The sequence below is a fragment of the Megalobrama amblycephala genome, linkage group LG8, assembly GCF_018812025.1.
Source record: "Megalobrama amblycephala isolate DHTTF-2021 linkage group LG8, ASM1881202v1, whole genome shotgun sequence".
Taxonomy (NCBI): Eukaryota; Metazoa; Chordata; class Actinopteri; order Cypriniformes; family Xenocyprididae; genus Megalobrama; species Megalobrama amblycephala.
The window spans coordinates 8,732,822-8,760,531 of NC_063051.1; the positions used below are offsets into that span (position 1 = coordinate 8,732,822).

The 27,710-nt window shown below is 42.0% G+C and overlaps 1 protein-coding gene across 13 annotated transcripts in view; it reads right to left on the reverse strand.

Moving 5' to 3' along the window:
* ptprt (protein tyrosine phosphatase receptor type T) overlaps window positions 1–27,710 on the reverse strand; it is a 321,273-nt gene that overhangs the window by 98,179 nt on the left and 195,384 nt on the right. For all 13 annotated transcript variants that reach the window (XM_048199084.1, XM_048199081.1, XM_048199083.1 and 10 more), the window contains exons 10-12: window positions 13,582–13,783; window positions 12,100–12,202; window positions 9,708–9,981 (exon numbers count right to left, since the gene is read on the reverse strand). In XM_048199084.1, coding sequence (XP_048055041.1) covers window positions 9,708–9,981; window positions 12,100–12,202; window positions 13,582–13,783 — 579 coding nt within the window. The remainder of the gene's footprint in view (window positions 1–9,707; window positions 9,982–12,099; window positions 12,203–13,581; window positions 13,784–27,710) is intronic.

Genomic DNA, 27,710 nt, shown 5'->3' on the forward strand with positions numbered 1-27,710 from the left:
TATAGCATAAATTGTTTTCTTCTATGCTCATCTTTCTCTTTAAAGTAAACTACTGTCATAGCAGTGCAACGGTTTGATGAGAATCTTGCTAGCTAGCTACCAGTTTAATAGCACAGACATTTGTTTCCCACACAGCAATGCAAGAATGAGCATTAAGTTGCATTTGCACTTTTTGATGCTGTTCACTTTATTTAAACAATTTATTTTGATTCAACACCATTGTATCAGGTTTCTGGTTTAGATGTGATTGATTCATGTTAAATTGACTTGAAACGATTACTCTTCGACTTAACTTGATGTTTTCATATTGGAATAACATGTTTCAATCAAGTAACCCAACCAGCCAACCAGGAGTTAATCAAACAATCAAACAGGACTTTTATTTCCCATCATGCTTTGTAAAGGGGCTGAACTGAGAGAGTAAATGTTGAAATAAAGTGTTATTTTAAGCATTTTTTTCTTTTTTTGAGAATGAGAAAATGGAGTGTCTTTTTAATGGTTACTGTTCTATTATGTTGGTATTTAAAAGTTTGTGGAGAAGTGTTGCACTTGTGTTTGGGTTGGGGACCAGCTAGCAAAAATTCATTTCACATTAATAATGAAGTGTTCACTATGGTAGTGCTTTGGGTAGAGTTTCCCAAAAGCATCACAAACCTAAGTTGATCCTAGCTGCATTAGTGGCAATGGCTCTAAAATCAACTTAGAACATCAATATTTGCATAAATCAATTTAAATTCAAATTTAATTGAAACAATAAGATAGATATTCATTTAATTACTATAGCCACACATGAGCAAGACATAATCTATTTGGTGTAAGAAGGCAGAGTTATGTTGAATTAATGTGCATTACCACAGAAACACAATACAAACATTTTAGTAACTAGTTGCAAATAAGTTACACTGACATATTAAGATAATGTTTAAACTACAAATGTATATTGTGTTCATATAAAATATTCAAAGCAATCCAAGTTTACTTGATTTGGTTAGATGCATAATGGGTGCTACGATTAAATTGTGTTCATTCAACAATTTATTTTTTTGAGCGTGCAATGCAGTGGCTGAGCATTCACACCTGTATTTGCACACATGCCCAGAGTATGCTTCTACCCTAATAAGAGCATTACAAGTTGCATTTGATAAAATCATCAGCTAAATGACAGCCTACTATAAATAAACCTCACAAACACATATTTTTCAAAATTCAGAGCTATTTTTTTGCTTTATTTTAGCACCACTCAATATCACTTTGCTGTATTCTGTATAAATCATTCAAATTAATCTGCCAACTGATTCTTATATGAAGAAAAATAAAAACAGACTAAAAATAGTTTGTTACCATGGTAAATACTTGGTTTTTGCTTTTTTTGTTACAATGCTATATCTAGTATGTGATCACTAAAAAGCTGCTAAAATGTTGTTAGGGTATTCTGGGTAGTTGCCAGATGGTTACTTACTGGCCCAAGTCAAAAGAGTCAATCCTAGAGTCTATGATATTCTGACCTCTAGCTAGCTATATATGGCCCCAGTCCCTCATTCATTGTAAGTCTAGGGGATCTGTCGTCCGCCAGCTGAAAAACATACATCTGGTTGCTTAGAAAAGTAAAAGCACACATCTTCTCAACAGGATTTGAGGTATCATTTGCATGTTTGAAGGTAAGGGGCTTGATTAAATGCCTAACCCTAACCTAGCAGTAATGAAGCTCGGCTTAGAAAACACCACTAATAAATCAATCAGAAAAGCATATTGAAGAGGCAATACAGGCAGTCTCTCTCCTAGCATTTATTTTATAACTTCACTGTGCCATTATCAGTGCCACTCTTCAGAAATATTAAAAGTCCCCTCGGCAACACTTCATTGCACATATCAATTTGGCTCAGCGGAATCAAAACCAATATGAGTTGCTCAAATACATCCATTGCTGTTGAATGCAAACACAACACCAACCCCAACTCACACTGTTGACACTGAAAAATTAACCGTCAATGCAGTGGAAAAGGGCAACCACTAACATGTGACCTTGCTGTCAGTGGCGGTTTGTCCCATCTGATTGTGGCATTCAAGCAGGGGGTGGATTGACACAGCGAGGCAAAGAGGGGTCCATATGTGAGCAGACCATCTGTCTGTCACAGACTGCTATCGGACATGCAGGGTCAAACACATTGGCCAATGTAAAATGGGTGAAAATAATACTGCTCAAATTTTAAGAGGGTTGTGGATGCATGGAGGGAGGGAGGTATATATATTTGGAAGTACCATAGTACAGTGATGATATCAGATGGTAATAGTACACTACCATTCAAAAGTTTGTGGTCAGATTCATTTATTTTGAAAGAAATGAATACTTGTATTCAGCAAAATTCAATTTAAATTGATCAAAAATTACAGTAAAGACATTTATAATGTTACAAAATATTTCTAATCCAAATAAACGCTGTTCTTTTTTAACTGTCTATTCATCAAAAATCCTGAAAAAAATGTATACCTACAAAAATATGAATATTAATATTAAAAGCACAACATTTATAATAAGAAGAAATTTTACCTGAGCAACAAATCAGCATATTAGAATGATTTCTGAAGGATCATGTGACACCGAAGACTGGAGTAATGATGCTGAAAATTCAGCTTTGATCACAGGAATAAATTACATTTTAGAATAAATTCAAATACAAAACAGTTATTTTTTATGTTATTATTGTAACAATATTTCAAATTATTACTGTTTTTACTATAAAAAATCTTACTGACCTAAAACTTTTTAACAGTAGTGGTATGGTTCTCTGAAATATACCAAGGTTCTGAAATTCTATGGTACTTCCAAGAATACCATGATCGTACCATTGTACTGTTTGGTACTTTTTTGTAGGTGAACTAAATAATAAATCATCAATCATCATGGTAAATGAATTTCAGTACCATGGTACACATCACATTTCTGATACCACCACTGAACCATGGTACCGCTCCAGTACTTTTTGTAAGAGAAAGGGTGAGAGGAAGGAGGTGAGGGCCGCATGGTAACGGTGCTTCATTTCTGAGTGCAGCCCGAGCGTTGGGACTTGGGGAATGGAATAATAGGAGGGGGTCTCGGCTGATGGGAAACATCACTACAGGAAGTGACAGCTGAGCTATACTGTCTGCCCCTCCAGTCAAATAATTCACTGACAGACTGTCAAAGGCTTTTTACGATGACTGTGTAATGACAGAGAGAGAAAGGCCAAGAAAGATGGAAAAAGAGGAATGAAAAAGAACAAATCTTTGCTGCAAGGTGAGAAACTCAAATAATTTAACTCAATTATTACTGGTAGGCTACAATATTACTGTTAGCAGAACATATATCAATACTGGATTTTTACATTTTCTACAGGAAAGGTAAGTGGTGCAGGTCTGTGCAATGATGCTAAAGTGCCGTGGCTCGTTGTCAGTATGTTGCTAAGGTATGCCGAGTTACTCTTAGCACATTGCTCTGCGGTTGCTATGGTGGTTATGATGATCTGAAACAAATTGGAAGCAAAAAAGAGAAATGGAAAAAAGAATGGAAAGTTTGGAAAGAAAGTGAAAGCAAAAAGAGAGAAAACAAGCGAATAACTCTCCACAGACCAATCCAACCGACTGTACTTTACTAAGCATGAATGACAAGTTGGCATTGATGTGTTTAACCCTCTGGAGTCTGAGGCTGATTTGGGGCCTGGAGAAGTTTTGACATGCCCTGACATTTGTGCTTTTTTCAGTTGTTCATAAACATATAAATGACAAAAGTGTCATTACACTGTATTCAGCACAAACTAGGCTACAATAATATGTGAGGAACATGTATGTACATGTTTGTATTTTTGAAGGAATAATGTTTATGCGTGGTTATTGAAAAAACAAAAAACTTAAGTCACTGAAATAAGGCCAAAAAAAGTATATTAAATCTGTGTTCACAAGACTTTTGGGTATTGGAGGTTGTAGACTAGAGTTTTTGCTTCAGAATTATGTAAAAATTATGCTGCCTACTCCTTCATATAAAACAATATATTGATTTAGTTTTTGTAAGACACTTTTTGTCAAGAAACACAGTATGCGTGGAGGCGTGAATCTGCATGAATAATGGGCCATTTACACCTGAGAAGACAAAAAGAATCACATAATAATGACCTGAAATGACTTGCATATTAATGAGGCCTTTCAGTCAGGTAGGCTGTGAAAAAAACCCTCTGTAATAATGTCTCAGTTCATCATAAACAGCAATACTGTGAAATATTATTACAATTTAAAATAATGGTATTCTATTATATTCTTTAAAATATAATGTATTTCTGTGATGCAAAGTGTCGGAACAATTATGTTACCTCTATGGCATTTCATATAGCCTTTTAGCTTAAAAGCATGCACATTTGGAGAAATATTGATGGATTCTTATATATTTATGTCAGTTTTCTAAACTGAGAAGTAATATTTATTGTCATCACTATGAGTGCTGGATACTGTTTTTTCAATTCATACTTGCAGCCGGAGGGCGCTCTCTGTACACCTTTAGTCCACAAATTATTCTAAAGAAGAAGAGGACATTTCAGGAATGGTATTTTCAATTCATACTGCAGCCGGAGGGCGCTCTCTGTACACCTTTAGGCCACAAATTCATATAAAGAAGAAAAGGAACTAGGAACTAACGGCATGTCTTCTAGAGATCGCTAACCATTGCTTTAACATCCAAATAAACACCTTTAAAGACAATAAATACATGATTGAGACGATGTATGCATGTATTGCCTCTGAATTTGCGTCTGAATAGCGCTCCCTCCGTGGGAGTGGCCGCATTAGCGGATAATGAGCTGAATCACAGACTTCTGACATGGCTCTCTTTTCATACAGATTACATAAACACAGAATGTTTGTTTTCAATTTGACTTGCACGATTTAAAACCTGACATTTCAACGTTTCTTTAGACGTAAGTGTCATTTTTTTTGTCATTAGTATTCATAAGTTACAGTTCATTTTCTGAGAACTATCAGATTGGACTTCGTTCAGAGGGAAAGGAGAGATCACGCATCATGTTAGTTTTCTTTATTTTACAAAAAGCACAACATTGTGTTTTTACTCTGAGTGTACACAAATAAAATAAGACATTCTATAGTTTCAATTGATATATTACTTATGTCTCTATGACAAGAAATGACGGAGTATTTTAAGTCTGTTTTTCTGCAATGTGAAAAAAATCCTGCAAAACGCGCCGGCGCGTTTTCAGACCTCAGGGAGTTAAAAAGAACATGGCACTCTTATGACAAATGCTTAATGGTTAGCCAGAGAAGTTGAAGAATATGGATTTCATGTCACTGTCCAGCTTTTTGCCATGCCTACTAGAGCTAATCCATATGACAGCAGATTTACAGTCAATAAGTTTTTCTAGTTGGTCACTCACTCAATTCTGAAGCATGTTATGGATTAGTTAGCCATTACAGCAGTTTTCTTGACACACTGGCCACAATTCTCTCCTGATTAAAAACAGCTACTTAACTAGGTCAACAAGTGCAAACACATTGTTTTCTGCCAAATTTGGGCCTCTAGAAGGGACAATAAATCGCATATACGCTATAGACATGATACATGATGAAATTGTGAGAGACAAACTATTAATTTTCCCAAAAGCCACAAAGCAACCACCCAGAACTCACTGCAGATCACCAACAATGCCATAGCAATGACAAAGCAACCATTAGCAATTATATCTTGGGACAAGAATGTCAGCAAGACTTAAGGCCCCGGTATACTTCAAACGAAATCGAAGAACGAACTGATGTGACGTCATTTCGAACAAAATCAGGCCAAAACGAAGTTCTTTTTGTGTTCTTTTTGGAAGTTCGAAACGGCTTGCCAAAGCAAACTTTCAGGAAAAGTTGAACGCCGGCGATGGTATCTGCGAACACGATAGTGGGTGGGAACAGAACTTAAATACTCAGGTGACGTGTAATGATTGATTAGAAAATGAGCAATGACGTGCATTAGAGTCTTCCGGGTAGAACTTCCGCTAAACGCTCCCATTTCTGGTTGAACAGGGCAACAGGGCATCGAGTTCTGAACGGGCAAGCACTACTTGTTATTTGTTTAACCAAAAGTAAAAATCTAGTTGTTTTCTATTTTTAAAATCTATTTATTTGTCATAATCAACTGTTGCATGTTGCACAAACAGGCTGATCAAAAAACATCACTTTCTAGAAGACGAACAAAAGGGAGATAAACAAAATCACAAATGAAAGTGTATCATAATTTAAGCTGAGTTCACCCAGTTTCCGTAGCATTTTAAACAGATTGTGAAATGGATGCTTATAATTATGAATTATGAACATGGGTATGAATGATTACAACAACCTCCTGAGGCAATCATCTACACATTAGGGGCTCGGGAGGAAAAACGCTCCAGTGAGAATGAATAAAAGAAACGTGCAGTACAAAATGACAAAAGAAAAGTGGCATCAGCCAGTCGTCTGGAGGTATTTGAGACAGCGGCGCTACTATTTCAGGAGCTGTTGCTTTCGAGAGTAACACCTTCAGTCTGGTGAAGTATTAGCAAGAGGATTAGGCAAAAGAAACCAAAAAACAAAACAAAAAAACAATGACACAAGTTGCTTTTGCTGTCTATAGTGTTTCCATTCATACAGAGCACTGTTTTTCATAAAGAACAAAGGAAAGCATGACAGCAGAGTGTAGCGTTAGGTGTAAATGAACAAAGAAACGGCAAGAGAATCACAAAAAAAACGTGTGAAACAAGTGCGAGACGCTTCAAAAACACTCCCAACCGCCACGAGAGAGAAATGTTTTGTCTCCATCTAAGAGTATCAATGCTATCAGACGCTGATGAACTGTACAGAACAACAGGAAGAGGGTGATACACTAATTAACCCTTGATTAAGGCTATTCCTATTTCATTTATGTAATTAAGAAGCGATTAATCATATTCATAAATATATGAATACTTCAAAGTATTTCATTGCACTTGTAACCAGCCCTACTCGACCTGCTCCGAGCAGGATTCGAACCAGCGTCTTCAGCATGGGAGATGGGTGCGCTGCCAAGGATGCTAAAGACCACAGCTGCTCATGCGCCTCTTGAGGCCAAGGGAGTGAGGTTTACTCAGACGGCTCTTACTAGCTGGCTTCCATTACACTCACCCTCCTGAACCGTACTCCCATCCGGGTCACGTCACCAACGTAACCGGTCTTACTCGACCAGCTTCGAGCGGGATTTGAACCGTCGTCTCCGGCATGGGAGGCGCGCATTTTAACGAGGACACTACCTCACGCAGCTCTTACTAGCTGGCCTCCGTTACACAATGACCAAATGATAACTCTATACAGTTTTTAAATGCAAACTATTATTCCTATTCTAATTATTATTATCGAAATTCTAAAGAGCATCTTGTAAGGACTTGCACTGCAAAAAGGAAAATCTGACCTTTTCTTACAGTTTGATTTAGAAATAGTGCTGCTAAATAAATGTTTCTTAAATATTTATCTTAATTTATGTGACATGCCAACTGACCATTTAACACTTGACCAGGGGGAAACATTTTTAAACACTTTTTTTAACCAAGTAGTCCAATAATAGCTGCCACACTCCAACAAACAGTGGTTTCACCTTTGACAGGTCGTGGCTTTTAAATGCAAGCTGCTTTCCTCTAGAGTGTTTGTTCCTATTAGAGCTACACGTCAGTGGAAACAAAGTGCCACAAACTTGTCCTTTCACCTGCCACACACCGAAGACAGGACGTGCTTTGCGGGTTCCATTTTGTTAAAAGCTGCATGTGTCTGTTTCAATCTCTGTCTAGTGTGAGTTCAGCCACTTAAACGAGTGAGTGCCTCTTCACAACTCCGTATCCCTCTTTCAGAACAAAAGATGCCTGCAGCGGCAATTACTTGCTCTTTTAGCCTGAGCGTCTGCGGTCCTGTTCACAAACACACCGGAGGGACAAAAGCAAGCAGAGGAATCCTAATTTAGCTTAGAACAGTTTGAGACCACTATTCCCCTGACTGTCCCTCCCTCTCTCGCCATCTTTGGCAAGACCGATGTGATAAAGTTTATCAAAAACGACCTGGTGCTATTAGCAGTGCCAGGAGAAACTCTGTGGGCAGCGGCACTCTGAGATGCCATTGTTTATGGACTGCTGCTACACTGTGAGATCGAGAAACAGCAGTATTTTTTGTCTTTAAAGGTCGCCCTGAAGATGCAGAGGAAGCAATCTACGACTGGCTTAAGAAGAGATAAGAAAAAGTATTTTAACATCCCCAAAATTACACACTTCATCTTTAAGCAAATGAAAAAGCCTTTAAAAGGCATGCTGGCATTTTGCCTCTTTGGAAAGTGATAATGATGACTAGCAAATTTAATGTGGTCTTCAGTTCCCTGCTCATGCTGACATTATGGAGCAAAGATCGGTCATTAGAGAGCATTGCATTGTATTACTCATTAGAAATGATGTTCTGCTTTTGTGAAGTAACTTTTACAGTGACCCCAACAAGTACTTGGAGATTTAAGTGACACTTAAACATCTCTAAATGTTTAGATACATAAGGGTACAAAGAAATGTGCACTTGGCACAATATTTTGTTATGCAATGTAATCCCATTTAGACATTATTAAGTGTCACTTTATTGTCCCAATCCATTTTGGGGACACTTTTTTATGCATAAATATCATTTACAAAACCGCACCAAATGCATCAAATCAATAAATGAATTTACTAATGGCAACTGCTACATCAAGCCCGTTTTAATAGCTATCAATATGTCAGGTAATCTCACCACCGAACTGCATTGTGAATTTATTTGTTACTTTGCGGCGTGGAATAGATCAAATGGCACACGTTTATACCGAGCGTTTCTCGAACACACTTGGAACAAGGTAAGTTGAAAACAAATCTGAACTACCAACCTAAATCCATATTTTATGCATGAATCTCCAATCAAATTATCTGGGTCACGGTCTGAGGTTGTTTTTGAGTGCTTTTCTCCAGCCGCCTGAGACTGAGAGATTGAATTGAATCAAATCCAATCAAATCGGGAACCACATACTTCAAAACGCAGAGCAATGCAGCAGGCCCAAGCGGAGCCTTTACAGAGCGCATTATGCCTGCTAAACGCTAATATGTGGAATTTATATATCTAAATATTATTAAAATATCTATGTATATATATATATATATATATATATAAATAAATAAATATATAGACACTGTAAAACCCGATAAGTTACAGTAAGTTACAGTAACTCAAACCATTTGAGGAAACCGAATGCCTAAAACCATTTAAACCAAGATGTATGAATACTCTAAACTCATATACATGAAGTTAAATTCACTTATATTTTACTGTTGGTTTAGTCAATCATTTGAGTAAACTCAACTTAAAGATTTTAAGTTTATTCCACTCATATAGACTGAATTCAGGTAACAATTCTTGAAAACGATATAGCTACTTAAATAGTTTGAGGAAACCGATTGCCTTAAATGGTTTAAGTTCACCAAACTTAAAGTAATAAAGTTACATAATACTAAGCAAAAACTAACATTGGTACAAAGCAATGATGACAGAACAGGATATATATATATATATATATATATATATATATATATATATATATATATATATATATATACACACACACACACACACACACATATATATAATTAAATTAAATGTAATTCAGTAAATGAAATACTCACCCCATTGGCTTTGCTCAGGGCCTGAAAGTAAATACTGTAGCTTTTGGCTGGTGACAGCGGTGCGTTCCAGTAGCCATTATAAGTCTTGTTGTCTCCTATAGTAAAGGGCTGTACTACAGCAAGGCTAACAGGGGGAAGTTCGGCAGCAAAATAGTGAGGTGAATCCAAGATGGAGGCGTTTCTGAAACTAACAGGAATGGAGAAACACTCCAACACATCAGTGGCTCTGCGAACTTTCTTCTTCCGTTCCTCTTGAACCACCACTTGATAAGCACTGGAGAAAAAATAAGTTGCATTAATGTACTAAATATCAAAACAAGGACCTAATATGTCATTATTGTAGTTAGGTTCTGATGAGAAATATTTGTGAAGAGGCTCGATTCAAATATGTTTTTTTTTAAGTAAAACATGAAACCTCTTTTAAAACAACACATTTAATTTCTGTGACATACTGCTGAGTGAAACAAGATATTCAATAAGAAAACAGTAGGACATGACTTGATTTAATCCACTGGGAATTACAAAAACTACTTTTTGTCTTAAGAATAACATGCACTGATGAATTGTGCACAATAAGACCAGCAGCATGTATTAGGAAAAGTAAAAAGATTTCATATTTCTTTAAGCACGTTTAAGCATACTGCAGCCTCTTGATTTGGGAAATATCTTCAGCTAGTGATGGCACATCCAAAAAAGAGAGAGGCAGTTGTGCCCGAGGCAATTTAATGAGCCATTAAAACCATCAAGAACATCTCTTCCTGTAGCTTTCTAAGAATCACAGAAGGCCCTGTCAACCATCAAGAATTCTCTAACTCTAACAAGCTAGCTGCTAAACATCTCTATTAAACTCTCTTTTTTGGGAAGAAAAAAAACAACTCTTTAAACCTGCATGAGACCCAAAAAATACACAGCTTCTCCTCATGAGAGAAAACTATGAGGCAGGCGATGCGGTAGAGTGCCAGCAGAGGGAAATCTCTACTACGGTAATTAGCTCGAGGGGAGGTGTGCATGGGGCTTTTTGAAAGTGCTCATCGTGGGGAAGGATTGAAGAGAGGCATGTGTGTGTTTCAGTACACGGTGAATAGATAAGGACATTTTTTGAGCTCCCTGTGCTAATAGTACTTGTTTGCAATTATGTGGTCTTACGCCAAGAACATACTTCCCAATTATGTGCAATTAGGGAAATGTATGTTTCGCCGAAAAGACGTGGCAAATTATCCTAGCCTCTAATCTGGCATCTTTCATAAGGGATAATTTCCCATGACCAAAGAGGCCTGCCTGCTTTTCTCTTTCAGATACACAGGATCTCCATTTCAAACTAATGGCTTTAAGTGCACGCTGGATGTCGTGTGTTGTGCGTCCGCTGTAACCCTGGTCGAAAGCTTCTGTAATTATAAACAATTTTCAGTTGCGTATTTTTCATAAAGACACTTATGGATTGCCAGGGTCATATGCTTCATACAGCACACTAACAATGGAAAAACATCACTAACAGTGGAAAAATTATTTTCACACTTACTTATTATAAAACCTGCATCAGTTTTGCAGGTTTTGGTTTTACCCTTAAATATATATTAAATATAAGTATGCAAAAATTAACACCAATTATAAAAAATATTTATAATATAATATAATGCCACATACAAAAACAACTCAGAATAGTGCATGCAATCAAATAATTGTCATAATTACTGATGCACTCCCATTGCACATCAACTGTGCTGTTCTTCCAAGTCAGTGGCGACTTGCAATTTCGAGAATTTGCCAAAATCTGCTGCACATTCACAGACTGAATTTCCACACAGAGAAAGACTCTGTTTGCGTGCCAAAACACAGCCAAATGGACCAGGATCCCCTTGAAGGCTTAGCATACAAATGATGCTTATTTGAATGACTGCATTTAAAAACCCTCAGGACCCCAAGTGAATCAACAGTAATGCACTTCTTCATTCAGACGATGCGCTGGACCCCTCTTGGATGATTGGAGAGAAGGATCATGGGTAATTTAGTGTATTCTTGTCTTTTAACGTGTTTTGTATCTATCTGCAGATTTAAAAATAATTCTTAAAAAGGATTCTTTTTTTTATTATTATTATTTTGACACAATCAGCATGTCAACGAGTATCTACAGCTGATGTTTGGTCCAGCATGCCCAAGGAGACGAACTTTCAGGCTCCTAACCTCATTAATTTATTAACAGCAAATTACAATTTTAAATTCACTCATCATATCCAGTCCTCTCTATATTCACATTTGAATAAAACTGTCAAATGACCACAATTGACAAGTACTTTCTTAGACAATGTGTTAATTGCATACAAAATCAATCGATGTAAAACAAATAAGCAAAATACTTTGGACTGGCCGGTGGCATGATGAGAGGCAAACTCACCTGACAGGGGCCCCTCGTGACTGGGCGGGTTTTAAAAGGACGGTGATTGTCGTGTCCGTCTCATTGAGCGGAGAGTCGGTCTCATATTCAGGCATGGATGGAGCTGCAGACACAGAATCTTGTTAAAGGACACAGATTATAAAGAAAGAAAGGATATAAAGAAAGTACATACTGTATAGCTCAGAAAACCTCATTTCAAGTGACAAGGACAAATGGATGAGAAACAGATGTCTAAAAAGCTTTTTAAAAAGCACTTTTTGTTTAAAAAGCACTTTTTTTTTTGGTTTATGTAACAAGCATGAATCAACTGTATTTGCAAGTATAAAATGACCAATATTTCTGAGTATACAGTAGTGGCCAAAAGTGATGTCCGGCCTACGAAATGTGACATCTTCACCAAATATTATATGGTAATATAAATGATTACATAATACGATTTTGTAGGCATATTGCATAGTTGTGCTTGGTGCCAATAGTTTTATCTGTGATAACACAATGGAACATGCCAAATCGTGTGGACATTTTTTGGCCAGGCTGTCAAACAATGAAATTGTGAACACATGCAAGAACAAGAGAGAACCAACCAAATATTAATATCTGATTATGTTGCAGTCAATGTATGCTTTTTGTTTTTCTATGCAATTTAAATTTCTATGCAATGACTGTTTTCATAAACTGAGGGATACGTCAAAATTGTTGTCTGTGTCGATTGACAGCATGTTACAGAGTTTAGAGTTTAGCTTATAATGAAGTCTGAACTCAGCTGCCATTCAAACACATAACTATGTTTTAATATTATGTATAATTAATATTCATGCTTTTGTAAAAACATTCATTTCACAGTATTTACTCCTATGAGAAAGCATACCATTTGGAAGCCTGACTCAGAGGTCATTACCATGTAATCATACTGAAAATGTCACTCTCTCATTACAGTGTTTAGATTCAGTGAACAATACGGTTTTAATAAATGGTGTCTGGCGTTCTACACAAATGCCACGTCATTATGAAACGGAACGAACTGACAGCCGCGGGCCACAGAAATTGGGCTGAACTTGTGGAGGATGTTGTTTACGATTCATGTTCTCATTATTCCATTCACTTTACATTAACTGTATTCCAATGATATTTATGCCAATAACACAACACGCTAATGAGATTTTCGCTCCAGCAAAGCTTCTTTAAGATACTAGAAAAAGTCAAAATGACAAAACTAATTATGCAAATTTTAGAAATGCAAGAAATAATTATGTAAGCAATCAAATTAAGCTTATTTAACCCCATCAGTTCATGTTCGCTGAAATAATTTCATACATTATCATCAGTCTGTCCGATGTGAATACTCTATCTCCATAAAGAACAAATGTCTGTCACATTAACTCAATTAAACTGGAACTTGAGGGTCTGTTTTACTAAAACTGTGCATAATTATCACTTCGCATACCCAACAATCTGAGCTGAACCCTTGCCTGAAACCCTCACCTGCGATCTTGGTGGCTATACGGGTGGTTACGGGTGGGCCGAAGCCTTTGTTGGTGCTGGCTTTCAGAGTGAAGTAGTATGTGGTGCCAGGATACAACCCAACGAAGAGATGATGTGTCTCATTTTGGAGTTTGAAGACCCGGCCACGTTGTGTTGTCAAATCTGCACTGGGGTCCAGGGAGCCAAGTGCCTTATAGGTGATCTAATGAAAGAGACGAGTCCATTCGTTATTATTACAATGATAACTTACATTATGACATAGTTTGTTTACCACCATGACATTTCAAACCCGAATGACTTTCCATAAAATGCAAAGGAAAAGGTTTTGAAAGCATATATTGACCAAAAGCTGTTGAACTTCAACTAACTAACTATTAACTAACACTTTTGCCATAAACTCCTAATTACTGCGTATTAATAGTTAGTTAAGTTTAATATGTTAAGTTTAATAAGTTTTAATATGTAGTTGTTAAGTTTAAAATTGGGTAGGATTAAGGGATGTCGAATATGCTCATGCAGAATAAGGTATTAATATGAGCTTTATAAGTACTAATAAAAAGCCATTATCCTAGTAATATGCATGATATGCTATATGCTAATGAGCAACTAGTTAAAGGGTTAGTTCACCCAAAAATGAAAATTATGTCATATCACCCTCATGTCGTTCCAAACCAGTAAGACCTCCGTTCATCTTCGGAACACAGTTTAAGATATTTTAGATTTAGTCCGAGAGCTTTCTGTCCCTCCATTGAAAATGTATGTACGGTATACTGTCCATGTCCAGAAAGGTAATAAAAACATCATCAAAGTAGTCCATGTGACATCAGTGGGTTAGTTAGAAGTTTTTGAAGCATCTAAAATACATTTTGGTCCAAAAATAACAAAAACTACGACTTTATTCAGCATTGTCTTCTCTTCCGGGTCTGTCGTATATATCCGCTTTCACACAGTGACGCTGCTGCTTCTTCTTCTACGGCGGTTGGCATCCAGCTTATTGGTGCATTACCGCCCCCTTCTGCTCCGGACAGTGACGCGATTAGGACATCCGCGACATGCACCTACGCACCATTTTAAAAAATATAGCAATACCAATATACAAACAATGTAGAATAGCTTGAATACAGCGTGCGTCTCCCTCAGACTGTAAACGAAGCTCGGGCGCACCGGATAACACGTCAGCAGCGTCACTGTCCGGAGCAGAAGGGGGCGGTAATGCACCAATAAGCTGGATGCCAACCGCCGTAGAAGAAGAAGAAGCAGCGTCACTGTGGATATATAGCCTGACTACGTCAGACTTCCTACTTCCGCTCAATTTCATTTCGCTTCTGTACTCAGTCTGATACAGCGTCAGAGCTTTGTGTTTGCCACCGGTCTGGAAACAGCCGGGCCAATCAACGAACAGAGGGCGGGCTGAGAGCCGTGACGTAGATGCTAAGCGCCGAGTTTTACATTGTAGGTTAGAGAAATCGAAAACCGAAACGACCGCGGAAATGGGAAACGAGACACGGGATGCAAACTTCGGGATGCATTAACTTCGCATAATCTGCAAAAGTCGTTTACAGCCATGTTCACTCCGGTATTTCGCTCACATCATCATGTGTTTACAACAGGTTTACAGTGGAAGTTCAATCATAGATTTGAGTTCGATGCATGATGTCTGTGCTTCGATGCGGCTGTACAGGCGGATAACATACGTCATAACTAAACGTATCTGATTGGCTTACGGGTAACCAATGATTTTAAACTTCAGACAAGCGTCCCCTAGCGAGAGAGAAAACACTTCTCTATTATGCCATTCCAGACTCTGTCTACGAAGCAAAGTGAAGTAGCAGAGTCTGGTATTACCAGGCTAGTGGATATACACAGACGCGGAAGAAAAGACAATGCTGAATAAAGTCGTAGTTTTTGTTATTTTTGGACCAAAATGTATTTTCGATGCTTCAAAAACTTCTAACTAACCCACTGATGTCACATGGACTACTTTGATGATGTTTTTATTACCTTTCTGGACATGGACAGTCTACCATACAAACACTTTCAATGGAGGGACAGAAAGCTCTCGGACTAAATCTAAAATATCCTAAACTGTGTTCCCAAGATGAACGGAGGTCTTACGGGTTTGGAACGACATGAGGGTGAGTCATTAATGACATCATTTTCATTTTTGGGTGAACTAACCCTTTAATAGTGAGAACTGGAGCCTAAACTAAAGTGTTATATTTATATACCAAAGTGCTTTCAATGAAAAAATAAAACACAGTTTAAAACATCTTTTGCTTCGCTGAAGAGAGAAAGTCCAAGGTTTGGAGCAACATGAGGCTAAGCAAATTACAGAGATTTTATTTTTGGGTGAATTAGCATTATTTTTCTTAATAGCATCAATCTTTTGAAACATGAGAGCAATTTAGCACTGAACATTTTTCTTTTACTGGATCTCTTTCAGTTACTTTGGCTTTTCTGCATTTCTGTTCTCTCCAAATATTTGAGAGAATTTCAGTTACTAGAAATGCAACCCAAAACAATATTATGATTACAATGAATAACAAGCACATTCAGTGCACTGCGCTGTAAATACAAGCTGCTTATTAAATCACTTTTACGAGGATTTGCTTCAAACATGTAAATTTTGAAAAACAATATCCAGTTAAGAATTAACATGGCCCAAAACAATTACTAAACTAGGCTACAGATAACCATTATCATGCTAAGATGCACATACGTCACATCTCAGAGGAGGCTGATGGAAATTGATGGCCACAGTGTATATGGGTAATCAAAACATTTTAGCCCTGACGTTTCACACTTCATAACTCCATTCCACAATCCAAATCAAATAAATTGACAGCTGGGTGCCTGGCAGGCCCGCTGCCTAAAAGCTTTTCATGCATAGTGGAGTGATTCAGAATGCCCTCTAAACACTCTCAGTCACAAACACACACACACACACACACATGTGACTGTCCACTGACCACAGGCAACAAAACAGTCAGGAGAAGCAAATCTGCACATTCAAACCAAATATCGCTCCAGAAAATCCACACACAAACACAGACACAAACATGAGGGAAAGACTTTTTATTAAACATCAGAATAAGACTTGTTGCCATTCTAGTGATTCCGAAATTAAAATTAATATGACATCTACATGCTGCTTTTATGTCAATTTTGGAGCTTGACACCCCTGGTATATACACTACCACTATATACAGTGTGTATATAAAAGACATGCAGTAGGTTTTCCTTTTCAAACTAGTATCAGTTTAAACTTTCATGCTTGTTGTTTGATTTCATGTCAAAGGATTGTTTATACTGGCACATTTTTATGCTTTCCAGTGGCATAGTTTTGATTTAATATGCTATCATGTTTCATGTTCGGTCAGTAAATCACACAGTGCCACTGAGGTGTGGCGGAGCAGTCGGATGTAATATACTGCCAAACACAAGTTTACATGTTATGGATTATAAATAATAGAGAATTACAGCCTGAATTTTGCTTTTACAGCTAACAATTTACTGCACATGTGGACTGAAATGTTTAAACCCTCTTCATGACTGTTTGGAGAAACAGGTATTTCTCTCTCACTCACTGTTATAATCAAACTGCGCAATTCAAAAGACAAAATCCCATTCTTAATTTTTCTCTTAAATCCAGTTTAGCCTTGCAAACTTACCAGTTTGACAGTTAGATACTTTGTTTTAAATTCACAGGTTTTCCTGTAAATGAAAGGGCATTAGAGACTGATGGCAGGCCTTTTATTAAAGGGGCTTTTAAAATATCATCTATTGCCTTTGGCGTAGCTCCTCTGTAAATTTGTGCCCTTGTTCGGTGTTAATATACTCAAACAACAGCGCGTCGTATAGTTCTTTACAGCCCAATGAAACAGAAAGCGTGAGATGGCTGAAGGGTATTGTTCGTGTAATATACAGACAGCTGGACAATTCAGCTGTAAGCTGCACACAAGATGTTATGATACAGGTTTATACATACAATTACAAAGAGTCATATTTCATTTTGAACAGTCTTTCTATTGTTTTACCTTACAAAATGATTTGCTTAAAACATGTTTTAAAATGACAATTATTTCAATCATGACAACTCTCGGAGTGGATTAAATTCAACCAGCATTCATTGGCATGGGGCATGAAGTATACATGGCTTGATTTTGGCGTACGAGATCTGCTACGTTGCTGTTGCTGCTGAGCAAATACAAATTTGTTCAGCTTAGTCAAATAAAATAAAAAGGAAAAGGCTGCTGCAAAAATGGTAGAACCCCGTAGCAGATCTCTACTGGTGACGCTGGGGAGGAGGAGGGATAACAGCGCTTCACACTGCGCAGCTTATCGATCGCAGGCTAGGGTACGATATATATAGTTGTGTGGATTTGGAGTTACTTCTGATTGGCTGGTGCCACAGCCAGTGTTGGGGGTAACGCATTACAAGTAACGTCTCGGTTACAAAGGTAACCCTCGTTCCCTGAAGGAGGGAACGGAGACGTACGTCGGATGACCGACGAATAGGAATCTCGCTAGAGAGGCCAATCTACTTCGAGTGTAACTAAACGAGCCAATGCACATTGGCATGCAATCATATGCATCAGCTGCTCGCCTCGCAGCGCGGGTATATAATGAGCAGCAGGTGCGTTGCATCTTCAGGTTTTCGCTGAGGAGCCGAACCCAGCAGGTGGCAGCATCAGCAGGACAGCGCCTGTGGCGACGGGACGTACGTCTCCGTTCCCTCCTTCAGGGAACGAGGGTTACCTTTGTAACCGAGACGTTCCCATTCAGTCGGTCACTTCGACGTACGTCGGATGACCGACGAATAGGAATCCCTACCAAAGCGCCACAGGAGGTGCCCTCTTCCAGTGCTCTGTTGTGAGCCACCTGAACCCCCTTGCCTAAGGACGGTGGGACCGGGCTCACACAGAGAGGGTCGATCACTGTTGTTCCCAAAACCCACTCAGTGAGACTATAGATACCACTGGGAGCGTAACCTTACGTCAGATAAGGAACGCTGCGGAAGCCATATCCTTCCCCGAAGGAGTTATATGGATAAGTACATATGGACTAACCTTGTAGGTTGTACAACATATGGAAGAACTGGGGTGACTCCAACTTGGTGGGTTCTCCCAGAGGGAAAGACACGGGCTTCGATTAGGAGCAACCGTGGAAAGCCGCATATGGGATCCCCGTAGGGTCACACATATGGAACCCAGCCTAAATCCGGTTCTCAAGGATTCAACGGAGTAAGGCCTGGCGACCGACGCTCCGCCACGTCGGCTGCCGAAGGGATGTCGGAGGACTCGACAGGGTCTGCCTTGTAGGGACTCTCTGGAGAAAAGAAGCGCATGTCGCGCAGCAAGCGGACACTAAGCCGGGGCCTCTCCGTGCCTCTGACCTGAGGCGAGAACACGGGAGGAGACCGGCTCCACACGAAGGCTATAGTACCTAGCGAACGTGTTAGGTGTCGCCCAGCCCGCAGCTCTACAAATGTCTGTCAGCGAGGCGCCACGAGCCAGCGCCCAGGAGGATGCTACACCTCTCGTGGAGTGAGCATGCAACCTGAGCGGGCAGGGCACGCCCTGAGCTTGATAAGCCAGGGCGATGGCATCCACTATCCAGTGGGCCATCCTCTGCTTGGAGACAGCCTTTCCCTTCTGCTGGCCTCCGTAACAGACAAAGAGCTGGTCTGAGGTCCTGAAGCTTCGAGTTCTGTCTATGTACCGTCGCAAAGCGCGGACTGGACAGAGCAAAGCCAGGGCTGGGTCTGCCTCCTCCGAGGGCAGCGCTTGCAGGCTCACCACCTGGTCCCTGAAGGGAGTGGTGGGAACCTTGGGCACGTAGCCAGGCCGGGGTCTCAGTACCACGTGGCTGTCGCCCGGCCCGAACTCCAGGCACGATTCGTCGACCGAAAATGACTGCAGGTCCCCTACCCTCTTGATGGAGGCCAATGCAACCAGCAGCAAAGTCTTCATAGACAGAATCTTTAAGTCTGCTGATTGCAAAGGCTCAAAGGGAGCAATCTGGAGTGCTCTTAGCACCAGAGCGAGGTCCCAAGAGGGTATGGAGGGAGGTCGAGGAGGATTTAACCGTCTCGCCCCCCTAAGGAACCTGATGACCAGGTCGTGCTGACCAACAGATTTGCCATCTATGTGGTCGTGGTAAGCGGAGATAGCAGCAGTCTGGACTTTGAGGGTGGAGGGGGACAGCCTACGCTCCAACCCTTGCTGCAAGAAGGAAAGCACGACTCCGATCGAGCATCTTCGGGGGTCTTCTCGGCGAGAAGAGCACCACTCGACGAACAGGTTCCACTTCGAGGCGTAAGCACGTCTTGTAGACGGTGCACGTGCCGAAGTGATGGTGTTAAGTACCTCAGGGGGTAAGTCACCTAGAACCTCCGCGTCCCGTCCAGGGGCCAGACATGGAGTTTCCAGAGGTCTGGACGCGGGTGCCAGAGAGTGCCCCGTCTCTGAGAAAGAAGGTCCTTCCTCAGAGGGATGGGCCAGGGAGGGGCTGTCGCGAGGAGAGAGAGTTCTGGGAACCAGGTCCGGTTGGGCCAGTAGGGCGCAACTAGCAAGACCTGCTCCTCGTCCTCCCTGACTTTGCACAGTGTCTGTGCAAGTAGGCTCACTGGGGGAAACGCATATTTGCGCAGGCCCCGGGGCCAGCTGTGTGCCAGTGCGTCTGTCCCGAGTGTTCCCTCGGTCAGAGAGTAAAACAACTGGCAGTGGGAGGTCTCTAGAGAGGCATACAGGTCTACCTGAGCCTCTCCGAACTCTTTCCAGATCAGCTGAACCACCTGGGGGTGGAGTCGCCACTCTCCTGGCAGCGCAGCTCGTGACAGCTCGTCGGCCACACGGTTGAGCACACCGGGAACATGAATGGCGCGAAGCGACCTCAGATGCTTCTGACTCCAGAGGAGGAGATGGCGGGCGAGTTGCGACATGCGACGGGAGCGTAGACCACCTTGACGGTTGATGTACGCAACGGTCGCAGTGTTGTCCGTACGGACCAGTACATGCTTGCCCCGTAACGGCCCTTTGAGGCGGCTCAGAGCAAGGCGTACTGCCAGCAACTCGAGGCAATTGATGTGCCAATGCAGATGGGGTCCCGTCCAAACCCCTGACACTGCATGCCCGTTGTACGTGGCACCCCAGCCGGTGGCCGAAGCATCTGTGAATACCACAGCATGCCGGGACACTTGTTCTAGGGGCACTCCTGCCCGAAGAAACAAAGGGTCCGACCACGGGCTGAAGGCTTGGCGGCACTCCTGAGTGATTGGCACCCGGAACGTGCCGTGTAGCCACGCCCATCTCGGGACTCGGCCGTGAAGCCAGTGCTGAAGCGGTCTCATATGAAGCAGACCGAGCGGTGTTACAGCCGCTGCGGCCGCCATATGCCCCAGGAGCCTCTGAAAAAATTTCAGTGGGACCGCTGTCCTGCCGTTGAAAGTATTCAGGCAGTTCAACACCGACCGAGCACGTTCCTCTGTGAGGCGTGCTATCTGTTCGACCGAATCCAACTCCATACCGAGAAAAGAGATCCTCTGCACTGGGGCGAGTTTGCTCTTTTCCCAGTTGACCTGAAGCCCCAACTGGCTGAGGTGACTGAGCACCAAGTCCCTGTGTTCGCACAACTGATCCCGAGACTGTGCTAGGATAAGCCAGTCGTCTAGATAGTTGAGGATGCGAACACCCTGTTCTCTCATGGGAACAAGGGCTCCCTCCACGACTTTCGTGAAGACGCGGGGAGACAGGGCGAGCCCGAAGGGTAGGACCCTGTACTGGTATGCTCGACCTTCGAACGCGAACCTCAGGAATGGCCTGTGTCGCGGAAGAATCGAAACATGGAAGTACGCGTCCTTCAGGTCGATCGCTGCAAACCAATCTCGGGGACGGATGCATTCGAAAATGCGTTTCTGCGTGAGCATTTTGAACGGTAGCTTGTGGAGGCTCCGATTCAAAAGACGCAGGTCCAAGATCGGTCGTAACCCGCCGCTTTTCTTGGGTACAATGAAGTAGGGACTGTAGAACCCTGACCTCATATCGGCTGGAGGGACCGGCTCGATCGCGTCCTTCGCCAGTAGGACTGCGATCTCCGCACGCAGGACAGGGGCATCGGCAGCTTTCACTGTAGTGAAGAGGATGCCCCTGAACTTGGGGGGGCGCCGGGCGAACTGAATCGCATAGCCGAGCCTGATGGTCCGAAGGAGCCAGCGAGACGGACTGGGGAGCGCTAGCCAGGCTCCCAGAGACCGAGCACCAAGCGGCACCAAGGGGACCACCGGCGTACCCGCCGCGGGGCAGCAAGGTGGAACGCAGGGACGCGGCCCGGGGGGCTCTCTGTATGAGGCGGCCCGAAGCGGGGTCACAGTGTGCTGTGCAACACTTACCTGCTTCCACAGGTGGACAGAGGGAGCAGTCGAGGTTTTGTCTGCCTGCTGCTCGCTGCTGTCCGCTGGCGACAGAAGAGGTGGATGAGAGTGGTGAGGTTCTTGCCCTCCCACTGCCCTCCGAGCCCTCTTCGGACCCGGAGATAGAGGAAACTGCTCTTTTATTGAAAATTTGGGTACCGCTGGTCGTTGGGCCAGCGGCGGAACAAAAAGGGGAAACAAAAGATTCTCCACCCGGCCCTCCTCCGGGGGAAGGAGCGGTGCGGTCACCACCTCCTGAAGAGCAGTCCCATCCATCTCCGGGTCGCCCGTCCTAGGGCCGCTTGGACTTGGCCTTGCCACCCTTCTTTTTAGGGGGTGGCGGGACGGGCTGGGCACCCCGCCCGCGACCGGCTCCACGACGCCGCTTGGATGGAGGCTGCTGCTGCGGCGTGGGAGCGGGGGCGGCCGCAGGGGGGCGCCCTCGGCGACGGGCAGACTGAGGTGCCGCCGGCGGTGGGGGTGCAGCAGCTGACCGCCTCGGCAGGATGTGACTAATGGCCTCAGACTGCTTTTGTACAGCCGAGAACTGTTGGGCAAAGTTCTCGACCGCGTCGCCGAAGAGGCCGGTCTGGGACACGGGGGAATTAAGAAACCTGACCTTGTCGGTATCCCTCATGTCCGCGAGACACAGCCAGAGATGGCGTTCCTGGACCACCATGGTGGACATCGCACGACCCACTGACCGCGCCGTAACCTTCGTCGCACGAAGCGCGAGGTCCGTCGCGGTACGAAGTTCTTGTAGAACTTGCGGATCATGACCACCCTCGTGTAGGTCCTTCAGTGCCTTGGCCTGATGGACCTGCAACAACGCCATAGCGTGTAAGGCAGAAGCGGCTTCCCCACAGGCCTGATAAGCCTTGCCGGTAAGATCCGACGAGTGCTTACAGGCCCGGGAAGGGAGAGACGGCTCCCCCCGCCAGGTGGAGTTAGGGCACAGTTGCATAGCAACGGCCCGTTCCACAGGGGGTATGCGCGCATAACCCTTCGCCGCTCCGCCAACAAGGGTGGTGAGGGAGGAGGACCCACCGACACGGTTTCGGGCAGTAAAAGGTGCCGTCCATGTGCCAGTGAGTTCTTCATGCACCTCCGGGAAGAAAGGCACTGGGGTGGGGGACTGAGAACCAGCCCTTGCCACCCCGAGAAACCAATCGTCCAACCGCGAGGGCTCGGGACACGGTGGAGGATTCCACACGAGCCCGACCCTGTTGGCGGCCCGGGAAAGCATAGCCATCATTTCCGGGTCTGAATCGGGCACAGATGTCACTCCCGAAGGAGGCAGCTGCGCCGAATCGTCATCCCCGAAAGTATCAGGCTCACCCTCCGATGCAGCGATCGACATCTGGTCGTCATGGGGAGCTCCGAAGGATACGGATGGTACACACCTCTGGGGTGGTCCACCGCGTTCCCCCGGCAGCTCTACTGGCTGCGGAGTGCACGAGGGATGAGGGTTCCTAGGGGGTTGGTTCCCCGAAGGAAGCGCGCTCACCGTGATCCTCAAGTCACCAGTCCCAGCGCCCGAAGCAACCCTCTGAGGAGGATTGGAACGAGGCGCCGGGACCGGGACTCCACCCCTTTGCAGGAAGTGGAGTCTCGACCGCAACTCCGCGACGGTCATCATCCCACAATGGGTGCATGACTCGTCCACAAACGCCGCCTCAGCGTGCCTTAAGCCCAAGCACGTGATACAGCGCTGGTGACCATCCCGAGGCGCCAGGTAACGACCGCATCCAGAAACACACAAGTAGAACGACATCTTTAAAAAGACGCGAACTACTCGTGTAAGCTCTTTCAGGAACTGCTCTTTCAAGTGCCGAAGCACGCAGGGGAAAGCCGCTGCAGCACAGACAGGGAAATGTGCAGCCTGTCGTGTGCACTCTCCTTGGAGATGCTGCTCTTACCAGCCGTGAAAACAGCTTTTCAGCGCTCTTTAAAGCGCACCGTACCAGCCGTAAGAACGGCTTTCACAGCTGACACACAGCTTTCTTTGCTCAGTGGGCAAAAAAAGAAAATAAACAAAAGGAGAGAATCGGCCCCGCTGCTGTGCTGTTCCACCTGCACCAGACGAGAGAGCAGTAGAGAGAGCTGGCTCGTTCCTTTCACACTCGCTCGTAGATACTACCATGTGTAGTTCGGCTCCGAAGCGAAAAGCTGAAGATGCAACGCACCTGCTGCTCATTATATACCCGCGCTGCGAGGCGAGCAGCTGATGCATATGATTGCATGCCAATGTGCATTGGCTCGTTTAGTTACACTCGAAGTAGATTGGCCTCTCTAGCGAGATTCCTATTCGTCGGTCATCCGACGTACGTCGAAGTGACCGACTGAATGGGAACTTGAGTTACGTAATCAGATTACTTTTTCAAGTAACTAGTAAAGTAATGCATTACATTTTCAATTTACACCAAAATATCTGAGTTACTTTTTCAATTTCAATTTTCACATTTATTGACTTACATGTTGTCCCCATGTTGAGAGGAATAAAGTGCAGAGGGTGTTGTGTACGTTGTGTAAGCATGATGGTTATTGTAGTTTTAGACTAAATGTGAACATGCATTTATTCATCTCACTTGCACAAAAACATTCACTATTCCTCAAAATGAATAAAAACAGTGAAATGGACTCTCAGAATGTTTGCAAACCTGTAATAATTAACTATATTAAATTACACAAATATACTTTATGTATTTAATCTCAATTATTAACCAATGTCTTTGCTGCTGACCTTCAATATACCTAATTCAACCATACTAATAAGCAAAAAATACTTTAGATTAGATTTAGAAATAAGAACTAGAACTTCCTTCTTTTGTATCCTATTCTTCTTTAATCCAGAATGTCAGCACAGCTGAAAGGTTTGTTTAGAGAACTGTCCTGAGAAACCTGGCAAGATATGTTCTTTGCATTAGAGACGTTCTGAAATGGTCGTCAGTCAGCGTCATTGTGTTCTTGCATGAATGTTAAAAAATATTTCATTTTGCAGTATAGCTAGTAAGCCAACAGTTTCGTTTATCTAATTTTGGCTTAGCCTAAAGTTTTGAGTGATGTAGGCTATTTAATTTATCTTATTTTTCTCTGTGATATTTAGCCTATTATTCTTTGTGACATTTTTTCTCTGACATAGGGTGTTGACAGCATCACAGACAAATAACAAATAGCCTACAAATCTTGTATATATGCAACATTTTATATTTGTTATCCTCAATTACTCTCTTTCTTTAGGGGAAGTTTAAACTTGAGATTCTGGAAATGATCTTTAGCGGGACCCGTCGGGTCGGGAAGAAAATCACTATATGTGGACAGCAGGTGAACACAATTTTAGGCGGGAGCGGGTTCGTGTGGAATAGAACCATTGCGGGAGCGGGACGAAAAAAAAACGTCCCGTGCAGACCTCTAGCCTGAGGCTTATTTATTTCACTTTTGGTGTGAAAGGGCCTTTTTGCCAAAAATAGAACTTTTTTGTTGTTATTAAAAAACAAACAAGCAAGCCCAGCCCAGTCCCGGTGAGAAAAAGTAACGCAAAAGTAATGTAACGCATTACTTTTCATAAAAAGTAACGCAATTAGTTACTTTTTCAGGCAGTAACGCAATATTGTAATGCATTACTTTTAAAAGTAACTTTCCCCAACACTGGCCACGGCATAGAAAGAACCAATCAGCGCTCAGTTAGAGTTTCATGACTTAACTTTGTATTTCGACATGTGTCTTAAGTGTCAAAAATAGTCAGACAGAAAAACTAGATAGATAGATAGATAGATAGATAGATAGATAGATAGATAGATTGCAGATGTTATAGTGAGTTTGAATGTGTATTTTCCATCTTTAAAAAGAGAACACTTGGTCACTCAATTTATAATACGTCATTAAAATGTACTTGTACCAGTCCTTTCACTTTTGACAATGTGTCCTCCACAAAATTGAGCAATTTTTCCATATTTCAGTCACTAAATGGAGAAAGAGAAAAAAAACAACAACAACAACAACAACAAAAAACATAAGAGCTCAAAGGCCAGCATGGAGATCAATAGACCTCCAATTACTCTGTCATCACTTAAATGTCCTGATGGTGGAAAAACACAAGGGATGATCAGTCCTATAGAAGACTGAAAGTATGAAATGAAGAGGCGAGGATGGGGGATCTATCTCTCTTTCTCGTCTGTCCTCCCTCTCACTTTTCAGACTGTGTTGTCAGGGGAGACAGGAAGTGTTGGCCAGGGGGCATTTGATGCCACGCGACAGGCTGCTAAAAGTGGCCTAATGCACTACTGAACGCACTGTGGCTCTCTGTTAAAAGAGCCGCTTGAGTTTAATTGACCACAGCTGATTTGAAAAGGGTTCATTTCCCAGTTCAGTTTGGCAGGGGAGATAGGAATGTGAAGAAAACAGCCCTGTTTGTGGGAGATACTGGATTTATGGCTACTTTGCTTCAGTAATAAGAAAAAAAAGAGAGAGAAATGCTGTTCCAAAACATAGTGAGCTGCCTTTTAAGGCAGAATTTTAAGGCATCAAACGGTACGTGCACTAGCAACAAAAAGGTTTCAATGGCAACTTAAAAGGTTAGTTCACCCAAAAATGAAAATAATTTATTACTCACCCTCATGTCGTTCTACACCCGTAAATCCTTCATTCATCTTCGGAACACAAATTAAGATATTTTTGATGAAATCCGATGGCTTAGTGATGCCTCTATTGCCAACCGCTGATTCGAAACAAAAGATTCGTAACGCTTCGAAGCAGTGTTTTGAAATCAAAGATGAACAAAGGTCTTACGGGTGTAGAACGACATGAGGGTGAGTAATAAATTACATAATTTTCATTTTTAGGTGAACTAACCCTTTACGTACACTGCCTCTTAAGATACCTTATTTTGGCCAAATGCATTTTGATGAAAAATGCAAAGCTAAATAAATTAATAAATAAATAATCACTAAAATAATTCTGTGTAATTAAAGTTGTGTATTATACCCATTATTTGTGTTTATTATGTTTTTTATGCTTATTACAGTATACCATGGCATTAGCAACATGCTGTTGTCTCAAGTTTCTGAGTTGCTGCCTATTTAAATTGTTCCTAAAAGTAGGCAGCTCACGACACTTTGGTACAGGGATAAAGTCTCTAATGAGACTGTCATACAGCATTCCTTTTTGTCATGTAAAAAATAACACTACAGTAACAAAAAAAAAAGGCACAAACAAACAAACGTACACATCTGTCACACAGAAGTACAACAATGAAGCTCAATGCAATTAAACATCTAAAATTCATCCTCTACAGGCATTCAACCCTTCAGAAAAGATTGTAAGAACTTAAAATCCAAGGCAACTCTTATCAAGAGTTATACAAGCAGATATGTAAAATGCAAAACTAAAAACTCATGCTGGATTGGTTAGTAATTCCTCGGCAGGAGCCTCGTTGAAGCCAGCCATCTCCTGAGATTTACAGTTGGTAAACAGACATGCTGAGAACTCAGAATATTTAGTATTTTGTAAGTTTGAGGGTGAGTTATGAGAGTTTGGGATGCCAGAAAGAAATTAGGTTACACAACATTTGGAGTAGAGAATAATACGTTATATTCCAGTCAATTCTGCAGGCATAAAATATAATTTAAAAAATAATAATAAAATATAAAAACAAACAAAAATATAGAAGAAAATACAGCACTATACAAATAGTAGTAATATAATAGTAGTATCAGTCTCA